This window comes from Melanostigma gelatinosum, assembly GCF_949748355.1.
Source record: "Melanostigma gelatinosum genome assembly, chromosome: 13".
NCBI classification, from domain to species: domain Eukaryota; kingdom Metazoa; phylum Chordata; class Actinopteri; order Perciformes; family Zoarcidae; genus Melanostigma; species Melanostigma gelatinosum.
Genome location: NC_136646.1, coordinates 12,136,914 through 12,161,101, shown reverse-complemented (window position 1 = coordinate 12,161,101; position 24,188 = coordinate 12,136,914). Strand labels below are relative to the sequence as shown.

General features: G+C 45.3%; 2 protein-coding genes across 2 annotated transcripts; one reads left to right on the top strand and one right to left on the bottom strand.

The window, feature by feature from the left end:
* Positions 1-145: 145 nt before the first annotated feature.
* LOC306787382 (complement C1q tumor necrosis factor-related protein 4-like) lies at positions 146-4,456 on the top strand (the record flags this gene model as incomplete). Its single annotated transcript, XM_079282501.1, has 5 exons — positions 146-227; positions 343-477; positions 592-849; positions 3,889-4,023; positions 4,170-4,456. 5 exons carry the CDS (start codon positions 146-148, stop codon positions 4,454-4,456), a joined length of 897 nt encoding a protein of 298 aa, XP_079138627.1.
* On the bottom strand, positions 4,176-14,818 carry mylk5 (myosin, light chain kinase 5). Its single transcript, XM_079281883.1, has 17 exons — positions 14,592-14,818; positions 12,262-12,411; positions 11,809-11,961; positions 11,488-11,655; positions 11,028-11,063; positions 9,692-9,819; positions 9,441-9,594; positions 9,037-9,348; positions 8,852-8,954; positions 8,263-8,466; positions 7,945-8,162; positions 7,735-7,858; positions 7,002-7,154; positions 6,798-6,924; positions 6,619-6,712; positions 6,355-6,495; positions 4,176-6,176 (listed from the first exon to the last, which is right to left on the bottom strand). Exons 1-17 carry the CDS (start codon positions 14,707-14,709, stop codon positions 5,971-5,973), a joined length of 2,589 nt encoding a protein of 862 aa, XP_079138009.1. The 5' UTR covers positions 14,710-14,818; the 3' UTR covers positions 4,176-5,970.
* Between the last annotated feature and the right edge of the window lie 9,370 nt (positions 14,819-24,188).

Sequence of the window (24,188 nt, the reverse complement as noted above, 5' to 3'; positions counted from 1 at the left end):
AACCACAAGGATGAAGAACATTGCAGTCCTGATTCTAGCGTTCGGCTGCTGCGTATGTCAAAGGTCACCTCATGGAAACGATGACACCTTATCCCTCACTTTCATCAGTCAAACCCTGGGAGCGGTGGTGGAGAAAGTTGCAAACATGGCCGAGAAGATAACACTACTGGAATCTCAGTTGCTAAACGCTGAGAGAGAAGTCCTGGAGCTGCGGAGCCTGACTGCAGGTATAGGCTAACAAAGACAAAACATGATTTCATGGGATGTAATATTCATGTGTTGTAATTCTGTCCTGCATAAATTCTTACTTTTGATGTGTTTGTGGTAACTTCATGCTCTCAGGCAAACCTCAGGTGGCCTTTTCTGCAACTCTCACGGATTCTGACAGTGGAAACATTGGACCTTTTCCCATTACTACCCCACTTAAGTATAAGAAGGTCTTCTCCAACACTGGCAATGGCTACAATCCTTCAACAGGTATGTGTGTGTTAGAGAGAGAGAGAGAGAGAGAGAGAGAGAGAGAGAGAGAGAGAGAGAGAGAGACACTAATGAGGGCTCGTGCAATTAAAACCAGTCTCTTTATTCTGGCAGGCATCTTCACAGCACTTGTCAGTGGGACGTACTTCTTTCGATTCTCAATGCACAACACTCATGTTGCCAACTCTGCTGTGAGCCTCATGAAGAACACCGAGCGGCTGGTATCTGTCTGGGACACTGTAAAGACTGACGCCCATGACATGGGCAGCAACGCCGTAGTCATCGCCCTCCAGGCGGGAGACAGCGTGTATGTGCAGCTCCATGCAAACCGGGAGGTTTTTGATGACATCTTGCACTACAACACCTTCACTGGTTTTCTGCTCTTCACTGCATAATCTGCACGGGTGTTCATGCTTTCTGCAGTGAAAGTAATATCTCACGTTATTCATGCTGCTAACTGGTAGCTATGGAAGTGTAATCTGTGAGAATGATTGACACGACAGTGTAATGATGTGCTGTGTCTGGAAACGTAACAGTAATTTGGTTGAGACGTTGTATCAATAATAAATATCAAGCTTTGTCGGCACAATGCCTGTGTCTCTATTTTCCTCTCGTGATGTTTGGATTTCATCATTTGAACAAGCTTACTTACAGCGTGTTATTAGTTTTGAGGGTAAAAATGCTAGAGAAAATAAAATACAGAATAATACCGTAGAGCCATCTTCAAACTCTACAATTTGCTCTCCATTACACTCCTGTATATAGTTTCATGACAGCATCTTGCACAGTGGTGCCGCTGTCGTGGTGATGAAATGTGTCCACAGACAGACACATAAATATAAACAGGCAAAGTGCTCCTGTGGGGTCTCCAGGATCACATTCTGTCACAATGACTCACACACAGACTCACATGGTGAAGAAAAAAAAAACAGCATCGCTGTCGCTGCTGCTAACAACAACACTGGTTAACTTTTTGAAAACACGACACGGCGATGACACCATGCATGACCCTGAGGCCTGATTTCATCCAACTGGCTTTCACGCTTGAGTAGAGCAGCAGACGGACTACAATGGAGTGTTTTGCTTGCAGCAACTTTTACGACTTCATTTTTCATTTTTTAACTTTAATTCTTAAAGTCGAAACATCTTGGTCAAAGTAAATGTTGTAAACGACATTCGTGTCTCATCAGAGGTGGAGTTCTCAATGTTAAACAGGGCATTCCCATGCACTTCTGTGCTGAAATGTTTCATGCTGTTCTCGTGTGTGTGAATACTTTAGCAACAGCTAACAGGTGTTTATCAAAACAAAATGCAAAGCTTTAACGGCACAATGTAACGTCAGCTTGTTTTTTGCGTTCATATGGATAACAGAACGGTTAATGACTGTAATTAACATACTGGTTTGCGAGGGAAGATTTATTCATGAATCAAGAACAAAAAAATAGGTTTCCCCCCCATTGTGGAGCGCTACACCTCTGAGGTCACCGTCGACCCAAACCACCAAGTCAGGGTGAGCCCCAGTCCTGGTAGCTCCAGAAAACAAACATTTCAAATATTATTCTCTCAAAAACAATTTACCAGCGTATCGCCTTAGTCAGTGATGATGAAGGAGTCCTTTCTTTTGTAACAGGCCGTGTGTACTGACGGATCCCTCTTCAGCCATCTTGAAACAATATGGAAGTTTGCCCCTGCAGACCAAGACCTACCGGCCTCCTGCAAAGTGGATTTCTATGTAAGTGTTTTAATCTTGAGCAGCTCGTCTCTGGTCCCACTTATGAACATGGTCATACGTTGGACCTTGTTTTATCTTTTGGTATTCCTGCAAGCATCAGTGAAATTTGTGAAGCAACGTTCTCGGACCACAAGCTGTCATCTTTGAAGCAGTTACTGCTGCTCAGACACTCCCCCACCTGTTCCTGTTCACTGCCCTCGTTTCATCACCTCCAGCACCGCACAGCGGTTTTTAAATGCTTTCAAATTACAGACCGATATCCACCTTGCCTTTTCTGTCAACGCTCTTTGAGAAAGTTGTATTTCAACAGCTTCAATCTTTTATCAGCTTGAATGGCATCTGTGATGTTTCTCAATCTGGTTTTACAACGTCTCACATCACTGAATCTGCCATTTTAAAAGCTTTTAACGACCTTTTACTCATCGCTGCAGGGGCAGCAACAGAGAAGGACCGGTCGGCCAGGGTTGTCAATTTTGAGCGAGGTGGGGTATATGCCTGCAGCAGGTCAGACAGATAGACTGGGGCGGTGCCATTTAAACACTTAAATACAAATAACAACATTCTTCAAGTAATTCTATACTCTACTGGTTGCCAATGAAGGGATTTTAAGATCGGTGAAATGTGTTCACGCCTGCGTGTACCAGTTAAAAGTCTCGCTGCAGTGATAGAAGTGATAGAAGCTTTTTGCCGATTCCAGCACGCAAGGAATTACAGTAGTTCAGTCTAGAGGTGATAAAAGCATGATTAACTTTCTCCAGGTCTTTCGAGGAGAGAAAGGATTTCACCTGAGCCAAGAGTATTAGCTGAAAGAAGCTGACTTTGACCACCTTGGAGGTCCAATATAAAAGATGAGTCCAAAATCACACCCAGATTTTTTACATGCATTTGTAGTGGGTTGCCATGGGGCCAAGACACAATGAGGGACTGTCCGGTATAGCAGCTGAAATGCGAGAGGGATTGATAAGCATGATCTCTGTTTTACCTTCGTTGAGGCATAGAAGATTTAGCGAGAGCCAGCTTTTGACATCAGCCAGGCAGCACATTAACGACTTTATTGAGGCAGTTCTGTGTTTGAGGGGAAGGTATATTTGAATATCGTCGGCATAGAGGTGATAAGAAATGTTATGTTTCTGGAAAATGGATCCAAGAGGCAGCATTAATTGTAATTCAATACTATAATTAGTTTTCTTCAGTCACTTGTTGGACTTCAATGATAGAGTTGGGAAATTCCAAAGGTGTTTCGTTTTTTATAAATGGGTGTTTCCTGAAACTGGTGTTTCTCGTTTTGCACAATGTCTTGTGAGGTATAAGAGGGGGACGTTTGACAGAGAAAGGCTGCACAGAGGCGCAGATCTCAAAACCACAAGGATGAAGAACATTGCAGTCCTGATTCTAGCGTTCGGCTGCTGCGTATGTCAAAGGTCACCTCATGGAAACGATGACACCTTATCCCTCACTTCCATAAATCAAAAGGTTGCAAACAATGCGGCGAAGATATCGCTACTGGAAACTCAGTTGCTAAACGCTGAGAGAGAAGTCCTGGAGCTGCGGAGCCTGACTGCAGGTATAGGCTAACAAAGACAAAACATGATTTCATGGGATGTAATATTCATGTGTTGTAATTCTGTCCTGCATAAATTCTTACTTTTGATGTGTTTGTGGTAACTTCATGCTCTCAGGCAAACCTCAGGTGGCCTTTTCTGCAGCTCTCATGGAATCTGGCCGTGGAAACGTTGGACCTTTCACCATTCATACCCCACTTAAGTATAAGAAGGTCTTCTCCAACACTGGCAATGGCTACAATCCTTCAACAGGTATGTGTGTGTGTGTGTGTGTGTGTGCGTGTGCGTGTGCGTGTGTGTGTGTGTGTGTGTGTGTGTGTGTGTTAGAGACAGAGAGAGAGAGAGAGAGACACTAATGAGGGCTCGTGAAATTAAAACCAGTCTCTTTATTCTGGCAGGCATCTTCACAGCACTTGTCAGTGGGACGTACTTCTTTCGATTCTCAATGTTCAACAACCTCAATCCTACTCCCAACTCTGTTGTGAGCCTCATGAAGAACAACGAGCCGCTGGTATCTGTCTGGGACACTTCAGCGAACGACGCCAATGACATGGGCAGCAACGCCGTAGTCATCGCCCTCGAGGAGGGAGACAGCGTGTATGTGGAGCTCCTTGAAACCCGAGTGGTCTATTATGGTGAATGGAACTACAACACCTTCACTGGTTTTCTGCTCTTCACTGCATAATCTGCACGGGTCTTCATGCTTTCTGCAGTGAAAGTAATATCTCACGTTATTCATGCTGCTAACTGGTAGCTATGGAAGTGTAATCTGTGAGAATGATTGACACGACAGTGTAATGATGTGCTGTGTCTGGAAACGTAACAGTAATTTGGTTGAGACGTTGTATCAATAATAAATATCAAGCTTTGTCAGCACAATGCCTGTGTCTCTATTTTCCTCTCATGATGTTTGGATTTCATCATTTGAACAAGCTTACTTACAGTGTGTTATTAGTTTTGAGGGTAAAAATGCTATAGAAAATAAAATACAGAATAATACCGTAGAGCCATCTTCAAACTCTACAATTTGCTCTCCATTACACTCCTGTATATAGTGTCATGACAGCATCTTGAGTAGCTGCAGACGGACTACAATGGAGTGTTTTGCTTGTAGCAACTTTTACGACTTCATTTTTAATTTTTTAACCTGAATTCATCATGGTCAAAGTAAATGTTGTAAACGACATTCGTGTCTCATCAGAGGTGGAGTTCTCAATGTTAAACAGGGCATTCCCATGCACTTCTGTGCTTAAATGTTTCACGCTGTTCTCGTGTGTGTGAATACTTTAGCAATAGCTAATGTAACGTAAAGTTGTTTTTTGCGTTCGTACGGATAACAGAACGCTTGATGACTGTAATTAACATATTTGTTTGCGAGGGAAAATGTCATTCATAAATTAAGAACAAAAAAAATCCCAATTTCATATTTTTGCAAAATTATTTTCCTTGAAAATGGGTATATATTCCAAACAAATCTTTGTAAAGGAGAAGGAAACATTGTGATACAATTAAATGAAAAAAAGGCTTGAAATTGTCTGAAATCTATTGCTGTTTCACATATTCACCCGTCAACCGGGGGCCAGTTTGAAATACATTCCCCAAATCTCAGCAAGACATCGTTTCATTGTCTCCCGTGTCCCAAGTTTCTGCCAACTAGTAGAAGATCCAGGAAGATCCAGAGACACTTGGATGCCCAAATCCTCAATGCATTGCATGTTCAAGTTAACGCCATAGCTGTACCGTTCTTTAGTTCACCCAATAAAAGCTACATCAGAAATCACAAGTCAGATCTTCACTATGTGATTCAAACAGCGTCATCTCAGGCCCATTTACTCCTCAGAAGAGATATCCCAGTCCAGTCATATTGCCAGCTGGAATATTTGTAGGGAAGCTTTAAAATCATTCACCCACAAGCCAAAGTAAGAGATACATTTGTGGATTTTTCTGCAACGCGTTGTTTAAGACAACCATACCTGAGTCCCATATAGAAATATCAACCTTTATGCTCGTACTAGCTCTGTAACAATATTCTGTTCATACATTTTGTCCAATGATACATGTATTATATATTTCTAGCCACAGTAAAGCATGCATTAATCCCCATTTTCATTAAAACAACAATGTACAATACAACTATTTAAGGCACCCAAGAACTCTATGTTTATCCATTTTATCTCTGCACACGAAGATATAATGGATCTACGCTTGAACCATGAGTTTGGCTGAGCAGAAAGCCTCCCCGTGGTCATTGTTGGCTCTACATGTGTAAACGTTGGTGTCCTCTGGGTCAACTTTGGCGAAGACCAAAGCACAGCAGCCGTCTTCCTCGTACTCTATCTGCACAGTGGAGGACTCCACCACGGGCTCTTCACCACACAGCCAAACAACCTCTGGGTCAGGGTATCCTGCCAAGATAGATGGAGGGGTCAGGGGGCAGGTTTAATAAAGCAGAACCTCTTAAAATGAACGAAGAGCAAAGCGGTTTTGGGGGAAGTTCACGTCGGGAGGCCAAATGTCTTTTTGGCCTGATTGCTTCACAGTAAAATGACAGTATCGTAACATTCGGAGTGAAGTCGTGTGTACCTGTGAGGTGACACGAGAGGCGAGCACTGGATCCCTGATTCACTGTCTGGTCCTCCAGGCTCTGGGTAAAGTTGGGCGGCCCGTGCATCTTGAGCTCCAAAGACTGCAGGGCATGCTCTGCCTCCGGGCTCAGGGGTGAGTCTGGGACAGGGAGGAAGGAGGCAGGAGATGAAAGAGGGGGAATAAACCCTATACAGCAACATTAAACCAGAAAACTAAGAAAGGTCCTGATAGGAAAATGTCAGAAGAAAGTTGGCTCCTTACCTTCTCTAGGGCTGATCGGAGATCCAGAGGCAGAACTGTCACCTTTCGACAGCAGAGCCATTCTCTTCAGGGCTAACAAGGCCTTACCTGCTTTCTATGTGACAAAACAAAAGAAAAAAAGAATCAAAGCACAAAACACCTCAAACTCAAAGATAAACATAAAAGTTTTGAGGTGTTACCTTCCACTTCTGCCTGGCTAAGAACCTCTTCATCTTCTCCTTGGACAGAGTCCTGGTGGCGGCACGATCTCCAGACTCCAATGCCATCCAAGGGTGGGCAAGTGCCTCCTCACAGGACATCCTCCGCCTGGGGAACACAGAGCGTTATAGTTGGTCCTGAGTAGAGATGGTGTCTTGGAGCCATCTGTGCATTTATGAAATTACCTGGTGTCTTTGTTGAGCAGGGAGCTGATGAAATGTTTGGCCTCGTCTGTAATCTCATCAAAGCTCTCCTCATCAAACTCCCACTGGGCAGCTGTGACCAGGGCGAGGGTCTCCGCGTCGTTGTTACCCTGGAATGGAGACTCGCCACTCAGTCTGAAGACCAGAGAACGAGAGACGGAAGTGTCATTATACTAACCGTTTCAAGCTACAACCACTAGGTGGCGTTAAAGGTCAACATTCAAACAGGCGGACTGTTACCACCAGCACAGTCCTATCAGTCTGTTATAGGGGCACTAGTCCCATTATATTTCAGATAATCTCTATGACAGATATCTCAAAAACTAAAACAATCCAGACTGATAAGAGGCACAACAGGAAAAAACATGTATTTGTATATGAACGGCCCCCTTTAAGTCTCTCGGAGTAGTTATCGGGAGTTATTCCAATTTAGATGGAAAACAAATACACTGGATGTGCTTAACACACACAAATAAAAAATCTTTAAATGAATAGTGCTACATTTTGGGAGATATACTTATTCATTTTTTTTTTGTTGCTAAGAGTTAGATGAGAACCAATCTTATGTCTGTGCGATAAATGATATATGAATGAAACCACTAACACCAGAAGCAGGCTAGTTTAGCTTAGCACGAAGACTGGAAACCGCTCACTTGTTTCAGCCCAAAGGAATCTAAATCCACCTTCAATGTAGAAAGAGCTATGTGAGACTCACAATATGTAGCAGATGACTCCTATGCTCCACATGTCAGTGGTTAAGAACACAGGCTCATAGTTGATCACTTCAGGCGCCACAAACTCTGGAGTCCCATGCATCACCTTGAGAGGCGTGTTGCCATCTGTTAAACAGAAAACTGCCTAATTTACTCCTGGAACATTGGCTAGAAATGACAAGTAAATATTACGCGGGGGTCACGTCACTTACCAAGCCTGCTGGCTAATCCGAAGTCAATGATCTTCACGGAGGTGCCAGTGGTGTCAACGCACACAATGTTTTCAGGTTTGAGGTCCAGGTGGACAACGTTCTGCTGATGCATGTAGGCGATCCCCTCCAGGATCTGATGCATGTAGCGCACGCTGGCCGTCTCGGTGTGCTCAAAGCTGTCGTCCACGATACGCTCAAACAGTTCCCCGCCTGCGATACTGCAGACAGGTAAGCCGCAGCGACCTCAAATGGTTATCACATTTATTTGCATGCAACCAGAAACTGCAGGATCACCAACGCGTCCGCGAGGATACTCACAACTCCATGACCATGACCATCTCAGGGCTGTGATCGTACGCTGCAAGACACTGAACCAGTTTGGGGTGGTGGAGGTAGTTCATCAACTCTATCTCTTTACGAGCAGCCTCCCGCTCCTTGGCACGTCGACCTTTGTAGAACTTCCCTGCATGAACGCAGCCCGTCTCTTTGTGGATGAGCTTGAACACCAGGCCGAACTTTCCCCTAATGAAGAAACAAGCTTTGTTTTTTTTTGTTTTTGTTTTTACCTCTGAGACTTCAAGAAAGAAATGTAAAACAATCTTTCATCCGAGACCTGTGATTCTAATCCTTCATCTGTCAAAGTAACAGATGAAGTACTTTTTTTTTGTTGCCATTATTAAGTGACGTCGCTGGGGCTGTGAAACCTGCGTTGGTGTACATCTGTTGTTTATTGAGCAGAACTGTGTCTCTACTTGCAGGAATTTGAATCCTCCCTCTTCTACACTTGGCAGACTGCCCGTCTTACATGCAACCCATACCTATGGGAGGACGATTTTCTTCAGTATTTCTGAAGAAACCGCTTTTGAAGCTTCTTGGAACAACAGGCTTGTTCCTGACAGATACTCACATTCCCAGTCTCTCCTGCAAAGTGTAGTGATCTGTGACTTTTTGTGAAGAGTCAATAGTGACACAGGAATACGCCTGCGGGGCCTCTTTGGGTTTTTCTACACCTACAAAAAAATAAAAATGAAATAAAGGCTCATTATATTTCTCTCAGATTTTGTGGTTTTAAAAAAACCCATGTTGCCTCACCTTTATCCTCCATCCTGACCACTGGCGACACTGGTCCTGGCTCACTTGTTCCTACTACGTTGTAGGCCCTCACTCTGAAACAGTATTCCCGAGGAGGCTGTAGCCCGGAGCTCACGCTGTATGAGGTGCTCTTACACTGGGAAGTGAGCTCGCTCCAATCCCCAGACCCAACACGTCCTTGGTTCTTTACCTCGACCACGTAACCCAGGACGGCGCTGCCGCCGTCGTAACAGGGGCCGGACCAGGACAGCACAAGGCTGTTGGCGGAGACGAGGGAGACCACGGGACAGGAGGCCGGAGGCTGAGGCCTCTCTGGGTAGGATGATAATGAATGACGAAGTCAAGTAACTGCAAACTTGCTTCATGGTCCAGATGCTGCAGAGTGTGTGCTGTTGTTGCCTTACCTATGACAGAGATGGTGAGCGCGTGCTCTGCTGAGCTCCTGCGGTCCTTCACTACGACAGCGTAGCGGCCCGCGTGCTGTGGTTTCGCCTCTGCTATGACCAGTGTGCTGCTCCTATCAGTGCTTTCTGCCCACAGCTCTGGACCATCCACTATCTGCAGAGAGAGAGACATGCAGACAGGTTAATACGGAGAGAAATAAAGATGAGATTGCAGAAAGTGCATACTTTGTAAATTAGGCTTAAAATTACACCTGTTCCTTGTGTCTGATCCAACACGACACTACAGGAGGAATGCCGGCGAAACAACACGTCACTCGTGCAGTTTGTCCCGCCTTCACCTCGAGGTGCTGTGGAGGGTTTTCGAAATGCAATGCTGCACCTGCGAATTCAATTTAAAAAAAGAATTGAGTGTTTTGACTCTCGGTCCGGTTTAAGGCCTGACACTTTTAGACTGGAAAGGAAACTGTCCAGTGTGTGAGTGTGAGATAAAGACAGAATTAGTGCTCTGGGATTACATAATTGGTGGTTAGTGCTGTATGCCAAGACTGGAAGTGTGTCACTTCCCCCGAGACCCTTATTATTGTAGCGCACAGGAGACCAAGTGTCTCAAGTGTAAACAAAAGCAAACCATAATATGACCTACTCCAAACAAGTACATCCAGTTCTTGTGTACTCAAGTGTGTTAAACAACGCTAATCGAGTTCACCTGTTGCATTTCAGTTCAAAAGGTTTCACACTCGGATATATTTACTGAGACAAATGTCCTTAAAAAAAAGGAACAAACACACATTTGAAGTCTGTACTGTATTCTTGTGATATAACGTTGCCATACATTTACATTAGTATGGAATATTCCATATGAGAGCTGCAGTCAATATCAACCCTCAAGCTATCAGTATTCAAATACTGTGGCATCAGGATGGGGAATTTGACTAGAGACAATCTGATAAAGTTGACTTTTTTTTTCTTTTTTTTAATTTCATTTATTTAAAAGGGACCATGCACAGTTTAAACATAAATGTCTCCATTCGATGCACTGTACCAGATTATAGCTTAAGCTAATTTGCATCTGCAGTCCCTTGGCAGGTCAAACAAGGACAGAACAAGAACACAGTGAACACAGTAAAGCACAGTAAAGCTTTTTAAAAAGGCTTTACTGTTCTTAAAAAGCGTTCTAAATGATTGCCTCTCAAGCTCTGGACATCACTTATATCTGATTCATAAAACCATAAAAAGCAATATTACATATCCTGTGCACTCATAGCAGAAGTTCAGACATCACATAAGCTGTTCTTGCTTTTATTGTTGCAGCCTACACCCTAAGGTATAAAGTTCCCCAGTATAGTGGAGCACAATAGCTTAGAGCCAGACGACATTATATCAACAACAAAGGCCAAAAAAAAAGGTGTAGCTCCTCCAGGTCAAACCACAGCAGCACCAGAAGCAACTCAAACACACAAAAACTGACTCTAATGAACAAATAGCATTCAAATGAACAAGCAGAAGTCAGACAATATAGCGGTGACAAAACAGAAAGACAGGTGCATTGCTTCGTCATTTGTCAGAGAGGAGAAAAGTTGTTCTCACCTGTCCTCGAGTTGGCTTTCTTCTTTGGGATGACTTCTGCAGAGACAGGTGAAGCGCAGGTAGGTTTTAGTGGGACAGAGGCGGAGCTCTGCTCTTCTGTTCTACGGCTATCAGTCTGCAGAGTTTTACTGCACCGTGCACTTCCCTACATGGTGTTCAGTGGGGACCGAGAACCTCTAGTGGGTGTATCACTGTTATGGAAGTCCTGCATGATCCCTGACTGGTTCACATGTTGCCCGACAACCAATCAGACACAGACGGGAAATGGTGCGTTAACTATTTATGTATAAATGGACGTCCCGAAGAAGGTAAAACAAGACGTAAAACAATGGTTTTAAGGTATTTCCTGGTGTATAGGGAAGGAAGGAAGCTCCTCTGTATTGTGTTGTTACATCGACTCCTAAAATATCAAGAATGATGAAATCCTTTGTATCGATATGAGATATGAGTATCTGATTACCTCTCGGAGTCAGGACTGGGCTAAGCTTAGAGCCTGCTGGGGAAGTACCAACAGCTTCTTTGAACTTCTGCAGCTCGCCTTTGGGAGACTGTGGTGGCCTTCCATTCCCCACAATGCTCTTGGAAGCAGAAGTTGGGACATTCGAGACGCCACAGATAGTTTCAAAGTCTGGATCGGTTGTCAGAAAGAGGAAGAGGAGAAGAGACGCATCCGAAATGAAAGTCCTGTTGCATTACAACTTGGAAGAGGCAGAGGTTGAAAGCAGCCGCAGGCATTGTTGTAATCAAACTTGTGACGAGTGTGTCCCAGTGTCTCCCTCACCTCTGACGAACACAGCGGCGCAGCAGGACGTCTTTCCTGCGCCGTTCTCCGCCAAACAGGTGTAGGCGCCAGCGTCTTCTGGCAAGCACTCACTCACCACAAAACTGGTCTCCGTGCCATTGAAGGAAGGAATCCCAAAACGGGCCACTTCACCTGCCCATAGGAGCAAACAAACAAACTAGAAACTCTCTCTCTCTCTCTCTCTCCCGCACAAACAGAACAGCCATGAGAAATGTCCCAAGGATGTCTCAATGTCTATTTAGTTTGCAAAATGTACATAAGGCAAAATGTACATAAGGCAAAATGTACATAATGCAAAATGTACATAAGGCAAAATGTAAGAGTTGAAGCGGGTTAATCGGTGAGATAAGGATCCGTTTCAAAACCAAATGCGAGTTCTTGCTGCTTTTGTTTATCTAATGTTCTGTATCGGTGTAAATTGTCCCATCTTACCATTGTGCAACCACAACACTTCCATGGGCTGACTTCCGGCGAGAACCCCCCGCAGTGCAATATCGTTTCCTTCGTCCACGCAGCAGTCTTGAAGTGGCTCTGCGAAGACGGGGGGATCCACACCTTTACGAGCGGAGAGGTCAACAGACCCTGGAAAGGGGTGAGAAGTCGGTCAGGGTTTAGACATATAATGGTAGCAGGGGATGGACCCAAACGCAGATAGTTAATAAACTAACAAAAAATGTGCAAAACAAAAACTTGCAGAGCGGGGGAGTCCAAAAAATGTGTAACAATAAGAATCCAAGGAAAACGAGGAAAATGTGCAAAACGAGGAACGGGCAAAACAGGATACGGTGATTGGAAAACAAACACGAGGGATACATACATGATAGGCGGTCACAGAGGCGGGAGGTGAAGTGAACACGGGACACAGGCAGGGAAATTCAAAATAAAAAAGGAAACCGACGAAACAAAACCCAAGACCCAAGAAGTCAGATGTACGAAGTAAGGGCAGCAGATCAAGGGTTAATAGACTGATCATGACTGCAAACCCCCTGTTTATTGCTGTCCTCGGTCCATTTACAATGGAAAGTTTGACCACAAACTCGTGTTGTTAAATGAATTCACGCGCTAAACTTCTATATCCTCACACTGATGTCTTCGGCCTTGTCTTAAAGAAGAAGCAACACCTGCTAGAAGTGCTAAATGAAATAGTACGCGAGTATGTTCCATCCTCCCTAACAGCTCACACCACTTCCTCTTTTTGTTTTCTCTTAAATGTCACATGAATTCAGGTCATCATTGCCCAGAAAACCACATCGATGACATCATTCCTCCATAATATAAAATACATAAGACATAACAGGGCCGTGTTTTTTATTTTGTTCCTTTGTTTTCTGTCTTGTTTTTAAATGCATGATTGATGTGAGAGCTGGGTGCTGGCTTGAAGCCCGGGGCTGGATATTCCCTGGAACTTCACGCCCCCCTGATCCAGTAAAACTTGAATAAAGAGACACACCTGGAGCTGATCTCCTTCAAGGAGGTGAACAAAAGACAATCAGGGATGCTGATCTTGTGAGATGCTGAGAGAGGAGCGGAGTCTCCCCAAGATCTCCAGTGTGTCGGATACAGTTGGAACCGATAAGTCGGCTACGGCGGCCCGGGTGGAGATCGTTTCGATTTGTCTAGTTTGGGAATGACTGAGCTAGATGTTCTGCTTTGTTTGTGTGACTTTGAGTTTGTGTAATTGATGTGACCCTGGGAACAGCTGCTCTGACTCTTGCCTTTGATTGCTGTGCTGCCACTACTTTCCTTGTCCTCCGTGCAACCCTAATGCAGACATGATCACCGGTACTATTGCTGTTAGGCCTGTCGGGTGTAGTACAGTGCCTTAACTCCACACTGTGTGGAAGTGGAGCAGACCTGACTGCGTGTCATAAAGCCATTTACAGATTACTATGGTTTAAATGGCTGTTTTTACCATCAACCTTTAGCCAGCATTTACAATCCTCAAGTATTCACTGTGACGCCAGATGTTTACTACTTTGATCTGCACGCACTAAGAGGTGGATTATCACGCCCTTCACACACTCATCAACGGGTTTTTTTTGTTTTTGTAAGCAGACCGCAAAGCTTTCAACAGCACGTCAGTGAAAACTCAGCTGAACCAACAAGCTTACAGGTTGCTGTGAAAACATGACTTTGAAATAGCACCGTGGCTAAGTCGACTGTTTTTATCTGTTCCTGATGTTTTGACTGCTGCACAAGATGGTCATCTGATCGACAGATGTGTGTGTGTGTGTGATGTCTGCCGAATCACAATTTACATTGAAACTATTTCTATTAAGCAGACATTAAATGACATGCAGCTATCCGAGAGATTAAACCTGCAGTGTGTAAACCTGTCACACTAACCCTTTCAGTTTCACGGCAAAAGCCACCAAAAAGTTTTCTTTTTGTTCAAACTGGAAAGGATGAGAAAGAAAGGCGGTATGCTGTTAAGCTTTTAGAGCGAGAGTGATGTTCAGTGTGATGTGAAAATGAAGGGGCCCAAATACAATAAACAATCAGATCAAACATCACACCGGATATCAACTTTAAAAGCAACAAACTTAGTGTTTGGTCTCAGTTTCTTTGGAAATTAAAAAAAAAAAAAAAAAGTTTTCAAACCCGCAAAAAAGAAATTCTTATGCAGTGAATTCAAATGTTATCAGGAAGGTTCACCATATTCAGGCTTGCCTACTCGAGCGCTGGCATTAAATGCTACCAGCGGAGCTCCTGCCAACATCAACACACACCCTTGGATCTCACGCAGCGCTTATTAGCCGTACCTGTGTAAGTACATCTGCCTCTGGTGTCAACAGCCCCCGGTGCAGACGGTGCTCCGGGTGGCCTGACGTGCATCCTGAAGGTCGACACATAACGCTGGTGGCTGCCCTCGCCGTTCATTTCTGTGCACGGATGCAGAAAAGGCCTCTGAACTGGAACAACGAATAATTCACGCAGTCATTTCCTAAGCATGGTTATTATCACACTTCCTTCCTCTGTCACAGCGGTGTGTCTCTGTTAAAACCAGCACACTCACTGTTCTGCCCTCGCTCACACTTCTCTGCACATGTTCAAACTCAGTTTTTCTCACCCTCCCCCTGATCTACTCTAACTCCACCTACATCACAATTCTTTCTCTTTACCTTTGGCCTCCTCGGGCAGGGCAGCCACGCCTTATCTCTCCAAAAGTCACTCTGATGCCTGATCGGCCTACAACAACCACATTGCTCACACGGCGGTCTTTATTACCGAGGCTAACAGACACACATAAACAAGGACAGACAGAAAGAGGGAGAGTGGGAGGAAAGGTGGGGGAGGAAGGACTTATCTACCCGCCCAGCCAAAGGTCGCATTGTGTGTTGTTTGTCCAATGCGCTGCCGTTTATCGATTTCCCTGTTTGCCCTCTCTGTCTTATCAATGCTGCAATTTAAGTCTGGAGCCCTGGTACAGTGTATCCCAGCACACACACACACGCACACACAAGGTGGTCGTTTCCAAGGGTAGCAGCATCACTTCAACAGATCCACCTGCTGCTATGGTAACCAGGGGATGTCTCGGGAGAGGCCTGCTGTTGTTCTCATGATGAACATAATGTTGTGTAGACCCAACAGAACACACAACCTGCGTTTTAATATGATGGGATATGCACTCATGAGGGGGGAAATATCAGCCTCGCTGAACACAACAGAGGCCCACTGAGGTGATTATAACGTCTCTTCCCGCTCCGCTCCCATGCCTGATCCCTGGATCTGATCCCTGGATTCCACACGAGTGATCGCACAGAAAGGCACTGTGAGGGGCTTGTTTTTAGTTTCTGTGAGGGAAGAATTCCCACATCAAACATTTACCAAAAGGCCGCGCACACAGACACACCACTGTGAGAGGCATTTTGATGAAGTGGATGATGCATACAGTCCGTATTACTGGCTGTTGCATGCTGTGTTGTGTTTGTGTGTGTGCTCTCCCTCTGTTTCCCCCTCAGGCTTCTCGGGTTCCACCCTCTGTCCCGGATGCCAGCTGCAGCGGCTGATTGGACGCGGCTGCGTTCAATCGCGATTTACTGTGGCTGGTGGCTATTTCGCACAACAAGAACAATTTAAATGTAGAATGTAAGCAGAAAGTGCAGAAGAATGTCCTCGTCTCAACTAGAAGCTCTCTGAACCGCTGAAGGACAGTGTGTGTGTGTGTGTGTGTGTGTGTGTGTGCGTGCGTGCGTGCGTGCGTGCGTGTGCGTGCGTGTGTGTGTTCCAGCCGTGTGGTTCCAGCGTCTAGTGTCGCTTTCTTTGTATAATAAAGTCGTTTTCTTTTGTTGCCGTGCAAGCAGCTAGCCCTTTTATAATAAATGCCCTTCTTTGTTAACCGTCGTCGTTGCTCAGTCTCTCTTTCCCCGGGAAAATAACACCGTTATTCCCCGCATCCCTTAGATGCCTAAAAGGGGAACGTAACACTGGCCAAACGTGTACAAATCTGTTTCCGTTGTAAAATGGCAGAAGTTGTTGAGCATGTTTTTGGCAACTGCTGCCGTGAAAGCGTTCCCAGCCCTGTCGCTGCCAAATATCACGTCACGTGTCCTGCGAAAAAACAATGAAAGCAGAGAAGGGTTGAAACCACTGGAATTCACTCGAACCTCACTGTTAAAATGGAAAACCATCATATCATTTCCTCAACAGAATACCAAGCTCACGTAACAACCGGCGGCTGAGACAGTTCATACCCTTTTCTTTTCTCATTTAGCTGGAGACGGGACATCCTCCACGCCTTGTTTGGGATCACCACGCAGCCACAGCCTCCAAAAATGAATCTAAATAATCACGCCACCTTACACCACTCGCACTGTGGAAGGGATTTCATCAAGGGCTGCAAATGGGCCCTCCAAATGAAGCAAATAAGTGTCGTGATATTTAGAGTCTCGCAGTAGCCTATAAAACCAAATCACAGTGTTACACTACATGTGCTGCACATCATAAGATGATAAGAGACACATTGTAGGAGTAGGTCTGACTCAGATCTTATAATGAGATGTGACAGCTTCGTGGGAGAACGCAAACAACCCAGAGAAAGTTGGCAGAGACCGTAAGCATGGAGCCTTGGCCTGTCGGAGCATAATTAATGAAATGTAGGCACGGGGCCATTTACTACACACAAGGAAGTCTAGACTCTAGAGCAAGGGGGGGGGGGGGGGGGGGGGGGGGGGAGACACGGCGACTGACCCGTTAATCTACCCCCCCCCCCCCGCCATTTGCATGCTGCAGCTTTTACCAGTCTGTGGTATGCATGTGGGTAGCTTAGTCTGCTCTCTCTGTCCTTGTATGACTGCACATGATAAAACCAAAGAGCCCCCCCCCCCCCCCCCACCGTCTTTACCAGAACTATCCACCGTGACTCCTCAATCTCAACACGAGGAGGGTATAGATGTAGACTGGAGATAGTCAGCGGCCTGGAGGAAGGATTCGGTCCGGGGATAGGATGTATCAAACAATAAATAAGTATAAATAGAGTAGATAAAAGGGGAATTTAACAATACATTGTGTGTTATTTGTATCACATCATTTGATTATAAAAAATAATAAAGCTATGCTGATCCTTTAGCCATCTCCTCATCTTACATGCTTCTATCTGATTATTGCAACATCATAGATCATCCTCTAATACTAATGGGGAACTAAAAGGAAGAGAAATAAGTCATTTAACAAGTTGACGATGGAATGGTGCTAATATTTATGACATCATCAACATTAAATGGCAGAGACAAACAGCAGCCGCTAATATCAAGACACGTCTAAAAGTACAGGGAGTCAAATGTGGTCAACCGTTTAGCGAATGACGCAGTCAAAGGGTCAAACAAGAAACCAATTGAGATTATTGATCTCTGCATGTTCAGCTGATTACACCTCTGGCAGCGGTCAGTCCTTCATATTAAGAATGAAGACACTGGCTCCACCTGGAGGACAACTGTGTACATGCAAGCAGTGCATTGCCTCCTAGATTCTCAGCTTGCCCTTGCCTAGCAGAGTTTCTCCTTCCCCCCACGGTACAGGACGTGTGCTCTTATTGGGATGTTCCCAGCTGTTCCCAACAGCCTGATTGGTGACCCGACCACAACTACTGGCATCTGCAACGCAAAACATGAAGACATGCAGCCAAACTAGAAAGGCTCGTCACATTTCTCATGTACTTATTAAACTCTGCAATGTAAAAGTGTTCCAATCATTCTCGAAGCTTTTGCTTGAAGGCGACATGTTCAGTGACCTGCAGCAGTAAAGGTCCCAGTTGGTGCTTCATAACGGACAAATATATATACACTGTATATACATTTTTGACTTTTATTTCAGTCAAAATTTGTATGGATGACTTTTACCTGTTGTATGGCTGCCGTTGCTTCAGTAACCAATGCTTCTTCCGCCCCTGCACCACATATACATCTTCCACTCACGCCTTCATAACTAGCAGAGTTGTGGCTTAAGCTTGCTGACATGCTGTGCAGACTTTATACGGCAACACACACACACACACACACACTTGCAGCTCTCTGGTGTGAATGTTATGAAGCTTCCGAGGCGCTGTGAAAAATGTAACACTTGAGCTGACCAGTGACCCCTGACTTGTCCCACAGCAGCTCCCAGGCTGACGGGACAAGAAGTCATACGTTGCCACGGGCTGCAGTGCTGAGAGGCCTGCTGGCCACATACCAACACTCACCAAAGAGGATGTGTTTCTGTAAAAGGCCTTGTTTTAGGATGTAGGAGACTGTCAAACTAACACTCACAAGGTCACAACCAATACAACAATAACTTTATATTTCAAAGCAGAGGGACCATATCTTCATGTTTCTTCCATAAGCGTGTGTATTGTTGCAGTAAATGAGCCGAAACAGCAGGGGGCGTTGTTCACCGTAACACTATTAACATCATCCATAACTGTAATCAGATCTTTGAATGAAAATGTTTGATTTCAGAGCTCAGTCTCAGTTCAGATCACGTTACACAGTCTGTGTATTTACCTTTTGTACATGTACATAACTTCCTTTACATGCAATCCTTTCTATCGGGAGTCCTGGTAGCTTTGTTTTTGTTTTTTTTAGAGGCTCTCCTCCCGGCCCGCTGAAAAGAGCAAATGAGCTCCGTAGAGGAGTCTTTAAATGCTGACCCTGTTGTGCAAAATGGGCTGTCGTTTTCTGCTCTGTTGGTTTCACACATTGACCGTGACCCTCTGAGCCAGCAGTCCTCGGGGCATCCCAGGCCGAAAGCTCGACGTGTGTGGAGGGAGCCGAAAAAACAACACAGGATGCAGAGGAAAACCACCGGCCTTCCTGCTATTTCACTTAGGGATTGGAATATTAAGATTTGATCTTGTTTGCATGCAGGACTGAGACATTTGTGGTTCGATAAGCCGATGGAAAAACAGTTATGTGCAGTAGTTTCCCATTCCGACTCTGAAAACCCTTAAAAAACATGACATGAAACTGAATTAAAGTAACACCCAGTCACATATTGTTTCCAAAAACCTCTCCAAATAATCTTCTGGCCCTCTGTTCCTTTAGTGAACAGGCTTGCCAGTCCTTTTTCCATGAGCGAGTGCATTTGTGAGTCAATGTGTTCAACTCCCACCATTGCGATGAGGCCCCCTCCACCGCGCTGCTGTCGGTGAGGGCCCACATGGAAGCGATTAGGCCGCGCAGAGAGTGAAATTACAGAGGGGAACCCACCCAACCGGAGCCCTCCTATAACCACTCGCTCGTTCGCTCGGTTTTTAACACACATGAACGCAAGCTCCGAAAACACGTAGAGCCGAGTGAACACACACAAGATACGGAGAGACAGATGGGCACACACACGTGCCCTCACACGGGAGCCCTGCAGCCACCTTGCCTGAGGCTGTGTGTTTCCACTGCTGGCTCTGTTGGGACAAGGCCACAGTGTGCTTCCCTCCCTCTCCTGGACCGGAGTGGGGTTGTAAATTCCTCAGAAAGTGCTGTTAAGAGCGCCTCCATTAAAACGGGGTGGGGGGAGGCGCGCGCCAGAGAGGAGCCGACTCAATAAGTCATCGTCGAAAACGCCTGGAGGCCTCCCTCGCTGGGGCCCACGGGAGAGTCACGACACAGCCACAGACTGCACCGTCCTGTTCAACACACCTCGTTCACCTGGAGATACAGGTGTTGAGAGCGCCGCATGCATCACATCAATGAATTATTTGACTGCCTGGTGGTGTATCTGTATGTGTATTGACTCGTCAATTAAAAGCTCTGTGATTACTCGCACAGCTGTTGAATTGGGAGGCTCTTTTTGTTTACTCAGTTTTTAGCCTCTGCTGCACAGGAACAAAACTCCCTTAGGCCCGAAATAATAATCTCTTACTCCCGCCTACTGATCAAAGTCTTTTCAAGAATTATTATACAGCAACACTGTTCAGGAGGTGAGGAGATCAGGTCAGGTTGCAGGTCCAAGAGTTTCAAAATAAAAGTCCACAAAGGTGCCATTGTATCTGCTGATATGGCCAATGCATAAAAGTCACACTAAACTCACTGTGGATTCATTACAAGACATGGATGAAACACGACACATTCAACAGAACGCTCTGGGCCGTCAGTGTATTCACACTCTGAAAGGTGATCCATCTCTGTAGCTCCGTGTCTGAGAACCACAGACATTGTTATGCCGAACTCTTGTGTGGGATAATATACCCTGGTAATATTATTCCAACAGGTAAAAAGCTTGTCCAGTTTCGATGGCTGCTCAGCTCAAGTTTTGCAACTTAATAAACCATCTTCAGGCTTTTTAATAATTGTAAAAAGTAAAAAAAATAAAACAAGGACATGAGCCATGGAGCTTGAGAACACGCCTAACACCTCATCCCTCCTCGTGTTGTCATTTGCTACTTGCGCCATCAACCCCCGAAGGTTTATGAGAGTGGCACGGCTGTGTACACGCTGCGGTGTCTGGATGCACGTTAACCATTCCGTCCCCTCCACCCAATCAAGCCCATTATTATCCCAGGCGTGCTGCAGACTCCCAAAATATCTGTCACGCAGCTGTCGGCACCTCTCTGCTCAGCAGCTGGAGAGGCTCCGGGGCACTCCCTCACTTTTTTTTTTCTACCCTGGTGCCGTGCACCCTCGTCCTGAAGGACAATGGGGCAAATAAACCCTCCTCTAACATGGCAGAGTTTTAGGCCCCACCAGTGTTTGTTTACTCCTGAGTGGTCCTGTGCACTTATGAGCAATAAACACAATCCCAGACAAATGGTGTGAAAATGAGCCACAGAGAATGTGAAGTTATAGCGTGTTGGGCTGAACTCCTTTCCACAATCCCGACTATATTTGCTCTTCGCTGCAAAGCCCATATGTTGGCCTGATTTGTTTGGCAATGAGGAAAGGCTGTGTTTCACTCGCCTACCTACATACATTTGTTTGTTTGTTTTTTGTGAGAACTTCTGAGCAGAGCTATCACCTTTTCCCTCTCATTTCAGATAAACCGGAAGCAGGAACTTCCAACATGGCCACTTGGCCAGGTCTGTGTGGAGACTGCAAACTCGCATACTCACAGTTGAGGGACGATTTTCTCCGCCTGGAGTCTGAAGTCCGGAAAAGGGAACAGCTGATCGACGGATTCGTATCCGTAGCAGCGGCCCAGGCAAAGCATATCTCTATGCAATCTCAACTGGTCTCGGATACTGCAGACACTATTCCCTGGCTACCCGGCCCTGCGGACGAGGAGTGTAGGTCCTCCGACCACGAGCTGAGAGGACCTGCTATAGACCCGACCCATAGCTCCACTCCGAAACCATCCTGGACGGAGGTGGTACGCCGCGGCGTCCTGAGAAAACCAGCTGGGGAGTTTCCGTTAACCACCTCCAACCATTTTGCAGTCCTGACGGAGAATACTCCCTCCCGGCCTTCCTCTACCCTTCACCCCTACTCGTTGGCGCAGACGGAGGTAACGTTAACTCAACGGTTAGACGCAAGGCTTAGCGAGATAGAAGTACGGCTCCGCACCATGGAAGCTAAGACGCTGGTGACTGCGGGCGTAGCCGATGCGGCCCAAACAGACGTGGCTCCCGCTAACCGTCTCCCTGCAGCCCCCGAGCAGCCGGGGGGCCGGGTGACTGCTCCCGGGAGGCTTAAACCTGGGGCGAAGCACTCGACTCGCCAGCAGCCACCTCGCGTTACAAACGGGTCTGCTGCACCCAGCAGAGTTCTGGTCATAGGTAGCTCTATTCTGAGAAACGTGAAGTTAGCTAAACCAGAGGCTACAGTTACATGTATACCCGGGGCCAGAGCAGGCGACATTGAGTCCTACCTGAAAGTACTGGCTAAAGATAACCGTAAATACAGTAAGATCGTTATTCACGTCGGCGGGAATGACAGCCGGCTACGGCTCTCTGAGATCACTAAAGTAAATGTGGAATCTGTGTGTACATACGCAAAAGCCATGTCGGACGCCGTAGTTTTCTCTGGCCCCCTCCCGAATCTGACCAATGATGAAATGTTTAGCCGCATGTCATCGTTTCACCGCTGGCTGTCTTGGTGGTGCCCAGCAAACAATGTGGGCTTCGTAGATAACTGGGAAACTTTCTGGGGAAAAACTGGTTTGCTTAGGAGGGACGGCATTCATCCTACTTTGGATGGAGCAGATCTCATCTCTGCAAATCTGACCCAGTTTCTGTGTGGACCTGGTGCATGACAACCCAGAGATCAGACCAGGAAGCAGAGTTGCAGTCTTACATACTCCTCTGAGCTTCCATTAGAGCAGTTACTTACGCAAAACCACATAGAGACTGTGTCTGCCCCACGGTCACTTAAATTAATTAAATCAAAAATAAACGATCGAGGAGTGAAACAAAATAACTTAATCCAAGTTAAAACTACCGCAACAGTACAACAAAATAGGATAATTAAATGTGGACTCTTAAATATCAGATCTTTGTCATCTAAAGCTCTACGAGTAAATGAGCTGATATCAGATCATCATATTGACTTATTTTGTCTTACTGAAACCTGGCTGAGTAATGATGAATATGTCAGCCTAAATGAATCAACTCCTCCAAGTCATATCAATACTCACATTCCTCGAGGCACCGGCCGAGGAGGTGGAGTAGCAGCCATCTTTGACTCTAGCCTATTATTACACTCTAACCCTAAACTAGACTAGAACTCATTTGAAAGCTTGGTTCTTAGTCTTTCACACCCAACCTGGAAAACAATACAGCCAGTTATATTTGTTATAGTGTACTGGGCCCCAGGTCCGTATTCGGAATTTTTTCAGTTTCTGTCTCTTAGACCCTATACCGACTAGGCTGCTTAAAGAAGTGCTACCATTAATGAGCACAACTTTATTAGATATCATCAACCTGTCTTTAGTAACAGGTTATGTACCACCGTCCTTTAAAGTAGCTGTGATTAAACCTCTTCTTAAGAAGCCCACTCTGGATCCAGAGGTGTTGGCCAACTGTAGACCGATCTCGAACCTTCCCTTCCTCTCTAAGATCCTTGAGAAAGCAGTTGCAAATCAGTTGTGTGACTTTCTGTGTAACAATAGTTTATTTGAGGATTTTCAGTCAGGATTTAGAAAGCATCATAGCACAGAGACAGCTCTGGTAAAAATAACTAATGACCTTCTAATCGCATCAGACAAAGGACTCGTCTCTGTTCTTGTCCTGTTAGACCTTAGTGCTGCCTTCGACACTATAGACCACTGCATCCTGTTGCAGAGACTGGAACATTATATTGGCATCAAAGGAACCACTGAACTGGTTTGGATCCTATTTATCGGATCGATCTCAGTTTGTTTATGTAAATGATGAAGCCTCGATGAAGACCAACGTCAGTTATGGAGTTCCACAAGGTTCTGTGCTTGGACCAATCTTGTTCACCTTATATATGCTTCCTTGAGGCAATATTATCAGAAAACACTCTATAACCTTTCATTGTTATGCAGATGATACTCAATTATATATATTGATCAAACCAGACGAACCCAACCAGCTTGCTAAACTGCAAGCGTGTCTTAAGGACATAAAAACCTGGATGACCTGCAACTTCCTGATGTTAAACTCAGACAAGTTATTCTACTCGGCCCAGAACACCTCCGAAATCAGTTATCTGATGATATAGTTTCTCTAGATGGCATTGCGCTGGCATCCAGCAGCACCGTCAAGAATCTTGGAGTTACCTTTGATCAGGATTTGTCTTTCAACTCTCAGATAAAACTTATTTCTAGGACTGCCTTTTTTCACCTACGTAATATTTCAAAAATCAGGCACATCCTATCTCAAAGCGATGCAGAGAAATGAGTTCATGCATTTGTTACCTCTAGACTAGATTATTGCAATTCCTTATTTTCAGGCTGCTCTAATAAGTCTCTTAAATCTCTCCAGCTGATCC

Excerpts from the sequence above, each read along its gene's own strand:
- mylk5 (XM_079281883.1), bottom strand. The coding sequence starts at position 14,709 with ATGAACGGCGAGGGCAGCCACCAGCGTTATGTGTCGACCTTCAGGATG. Across the intron at positions 6,925-7,001 it reads CTGCTCAACAAAGACACCAG|GCGGAGGATGTCCTGTGAGG; the intron begins GTAATTTCATAA and ends TGTGTTCCCCAG. Across the intron at positions 6,496-6,618 it reads TCCGATCAGCCCTAGAGAAG|ACTCACCCCTGAGCCCGGAG; the intron begins GTAAGGAGCCAA and ends TCCCTGTCCCAG.